The 4,269-nt window shown below is 39.3% G+C and overlaps 1 protein-coding gene across 1 annotated transcript in view; it reads right to left on the bottom strand.

Moving 5' to 3' along the window:
- The window catches only part of tmtc4 (transmembrane O-mannosyltransferase targeting cadherins 4), a 23,557-nt gene extending 22,077 nt beyond the window's left edge, over positions 1 to 1,480 (bottom strand). The window contains exons 1-2 of the mRNA XM_080753637.1: positions 1,278 to 1,480; positions 111 to 314 (exon numbers count right to left, since the gene is read on the bottom strand). Coding sequence (XP_080609763.1) covers positions 111 to 272 — 162 coding nt within the window. The 5' untranslated portion in view covers positions 273 to 314; positions 1,278 to 1,480. The remainder of the gene's footprint in view (positions 1 to 110; positions 315 to 1,277) is intronic.
- Between the last annotated feature and the right edge of the window lie 2,789 nt (positions 1,481 to 4,269).

Genomic DNA, 4,269 nt, shown 5'->3' with positions numbered 1-4,269 from the left:
GACATTGAGGCGTTACGGACAAGATGTGACGGTTTTCATAGTTAACTGTGACCTACAGTCCCAATAATAATGCACTACTACTATTGTTATGACATAAATGGCTGCTATACCTTGTTATTGACAATTGCTTCGGAGTCATCGAACACAAACTCCCCGTCATAGCTGTTGACGAAGCACAGAAGTGCCACCAGGGCCACTGTGATCTTGGCACGGACAGGGGTGAGCTTTGGCAGGGGGATGTGATGGTCCCAATAAACTTCACGCAATGCCATGGTGCGTAGGGTCTTTGGTTCTCTTTCATCCTAATCCAGTCCCTTAAGAGAATTGTGGATATAATATGAGTCACTTTAACGTTTACAACTGTTATTCTCTAATGTAAATCAAAGATAAAACAAAATACATCAACTCATTGAATTTCTATGAGTGTTCATACCTTATCTTTTGCTAGACGTATTAAGTCATCTGTTCAGTTCAGCCATGAATCTTGATGTTACACAGTGGTGTAAAGTAACTAAGTAGATTTACTTAAGTACTGTACTTAAGTAACAATTTGCGGTACTTGTACTTTAATTGAGTATTTCCAATTTACTACTACTAGTACTACTAGAATACTTTCACTTCTACTCATCTCGGATCCAAATATTGTGCTTTTAACTCCAATACATGTATTTGAGAACGTTAGTTACTAGTAGTTACTGTGTAGATTTGCATTATTACAAAATTACATTTCATCCATTTGAAAATAGCAGATCTACAAGCTCACAATGCGTCACGATGAGATGCATTGAAAGCTTGTAGATCTGCTATTTTTAAAAGTTTTTTTTTATACCTTTGCAAACTTGAAATGGGACATTCTGCATAAGGTGGAGTACTTTTACTTTTAGTACTTTAAGTACATTTTGATGCCAATACTTTTTTACTTTAACTCAAGTCAATTTTGAATGCCAGACAATATAGAATTTCTATATTGCAGTGGTACTTTTACTTGAGTAAAACATGTGAGTACTTTTTCCACCACTGTGTTCATACCTTGTGTTTAATCTAGACATATTAGAGGTCAACCGTTCAGTTCAGCCATGACTCTTTATTATGTTACGTTAGCTCCAGTCTGTCTCCTTGTCCTTGTTAGCTCTTTTTGCAAGCTGGCCAATATGTTTACAGAAAACGTGCACGAACTAGCAAAAACGCGTTGATTGGCATCGCACTGCTGCGATACACTGGTATGGTGGTGAAAGTGTCTGCGAAGGATAAATGAGAAACTCGGTGGCTTTGGTTACCGTGGCAATTAGCTATGCTTGTTAGCCGATGCTATGTCCTCCTCATCAGGGTACTGCTGGATCGATGCATGCATGGTATATCAGCACTGCAGGTGGTACACTACACTCCGAGTGGAAACAGCTCGTATAGATGCTGATGCTGGATGTTAAACAGACTATGAAGCTGTCAGCCTGCATGCAGAGGAGGGGAGCTTGCAAGTGTATGTAAACAACAACGTGCGATCACTTCCTCGTTCGGCACATTGCGTCACTGATGTGTCACGTGGTGATGGTGTCAAGAGAACTGGGCACTTGTGCATTTTAATCCTCATTTAAAACCCATTTCTCAGTTATTCCCCGTTTTGAAATGTTAAAGCCATTTCTGATCAGTCAGCCTATCCGTTTTAGCCTACATTTCAAACATATATATATTTTTTTAATAAAGTTGTGAATTTGCCTTTCTGCATTACAGCAAATAATAAACCTAAATCAAATCCAAGTCCAACACCGACAACAAAAAATGGTAAAATAAGAAAAACAAAAAACACACAATTCGGCAGACATATTAAACCGTTCCAAGATTTGAAAACACAGGACATGCACTTGAAATCAGAATACACACAAGTAATCACCTATTAGTCACTCACTCATGACCATTGAGGTGTATTGCTCAGAGTAAAAACCACATACAAACATTGCAAAATGTATTTAAAATAACAGAAATCTGAAAATATATAACTAAACCCTTAGCACTACAGTAAAATCAATGACCATACATGAAGCTAGTTAGCATTTGTTTTCTTAGGTTTCTTTAGAACTTTGATTATATTGTGTTTTCTCTAGATAGATATCCATTTACATTGTTATATTGCTGTTAATGTACTGACCTATTATCTTCTTTATTATTGTGATGTTGTATCTGCTTATTGTAAGTCGCTTTGGATTAAAAGCGTCTGCTAAATGCCTAAACTGTAAACTGTATAATTACAAAACATATTCCCATGGGCAGTGGTGCCCTCCCCTCCCTATTGTGTGAGAAAATTAATAATCAATCAAAAATAATCAAAAATATATCCATGAGTAACTATCACCAACTAAACTGGGTCATTCACACATCTCAGTATTAATTGCATGTAATGAGACTTATTATAGCCTCTTAAACCAGATTCCTCCTCCTGCATTCTGATTGGTTTACAAGTCAGACTCAGGACTATTACACCAATTAGGTTGTGAACTTGTGTCCTTTGAGGGGTCCAATCTTAGCCCCATATAGAACCTCACCCGTCGCTGCGTCCTGTTGTGCTCGGAGCACAACAGGACGCAGCGACGGGTGAGGTTCTATATGGGGCTAGTCCAATCTATGTTCCCCAGGTTCTATGTTCCCCACCTCACAGCATTAGTTTAGTGAGGTTATGGTTATGGTTAGGGTTAGGGTTTTGTAAATTCATCTTCTCGCTGACTTCTGTCCTAGCTGTTATCCTGCTATTATCACCAGAAACAAATTACCACTGACCTGACATTCAGATCGTGACATGCATGCGTACACGCGCATGCACATTCACATGCTCTGTACATGCACATCTCAATAAAGGTGGCATCACAGAGAGGCAGTCCATAACTGATGATACTTTATTGTCAGATTGTACTGCATTAGCACCTATTTGCAATACCAAAGACAAAACAAACCAACCAACCGCATACATTTAACATAACATCACAATCCCATAACACAATGACGCCCTTCAATGTACATTTGGTCTGGATTATGCTCCATGTTTAATTTCAGGGTTTATTTGCAGTAGTTCGCTGACTGAGACCAAATAAGTTACAGTCAGTCTCACCGCTCTTATCGATTTTGTCCTCAGTCTCGGAGCCACACCCTGCATCCTGAAGATTGATGGCAGCAGACCACAAAAAAGGTGATACTTAATTGTTCCCATAACAACTGATGATCCTGCCAGCCCAGAAACAGCAGGTGAGTCAAACACAGGGTGCATTAGAGGACAGAGGAAGACCAGGGCTAATTTATACTTAGTTGTACAACTGTATCACTTGACAAAGTATGATTTAGGCTTAAGCGGAGAATGAAAAGAGAGGGGATTCTTGGTACATTTACAATATAACATATCAATTTCTCATTATTAGCCATTGGCAGTCCTGTAAACAGTACAATGACTCAGTTGTTTTGTGAAACTGCATGGTACATAATAGTAACCAGTAAGATGTCCTAAGGCCAGGGTAAAAGGCACAGGACAAGTAATAATCCCAGTAATAGACATAGACCTCCACATGTAAATTTGTCTCAGTCGCTCCCCTTTGATGAAGTGAGCAAACTTCATAAAGGTGATGTTCTCCTTAGGCCCATTTGTCTTTATTAGAATGAAAAATCTATCAAAGTGACCACAAATGCTTGAGCCCAAGCATTAATGTACTTAACAGATTCGCCAAAAATTACAGCTTTTCTGCAGAAAAACATTATACTTCAGACAAGTAACGTGGTCATACAATGAGGTATGAATTGGGCTTTACTGCCACTAATGATAATGAGGTGTACAGTATGTGTCACCACAGGTCTGTGCACTGGGTCGACTCAAAGGTGATAGATAGATAGATAGATAGACTGATCATTATTGCACAGTTAGGGAGTGGCCACCACCATCTTTGCAATGCGGTGGGTGAGCCAACTCATAATGGCAACAGACATGAGGTATATGGGACTGAAGTTCCAGTCTACCACCATATAGATAATAATGAATGTAATTATCTGCGACCACATGGTCTCTTTTGTAGGAACAAGCTAGTTATGCCAGTGATGTGAATTCCACGACGAGTAGGCTGACACCTGACAGACAAGATGTTAGGAAGGAGTGAGAGAGAGAGAGAACATTTTCAAGTTAGGGACAAGGCCACTTGGCCTTTGGTGTTGTCAATTCTTTCTATGGTGTCAAAACATAGGCCTACTGCATGACATCAGCCGATCCAAATATGGAGATGAGTGCTGCTGCAGAAACCA

Source organism: Nannobrachium achirus (assembly GCF_963921795.1).
Source record: "Nannobrachium achirus genome assembly, chromosome: 22".
Taxonomy (NCBI): Eukaryota; Metazoa; Chordata; class Actinopteri; order Myctophiformes; family Myctophidae; genus Nannobrachium; species Nannobrachium achirus.
The sequence above is the reverse complement of the archived record's forward strand: the minus strand, read 5'-3'. Positions and strand labels throughout refer to the sequence as shown.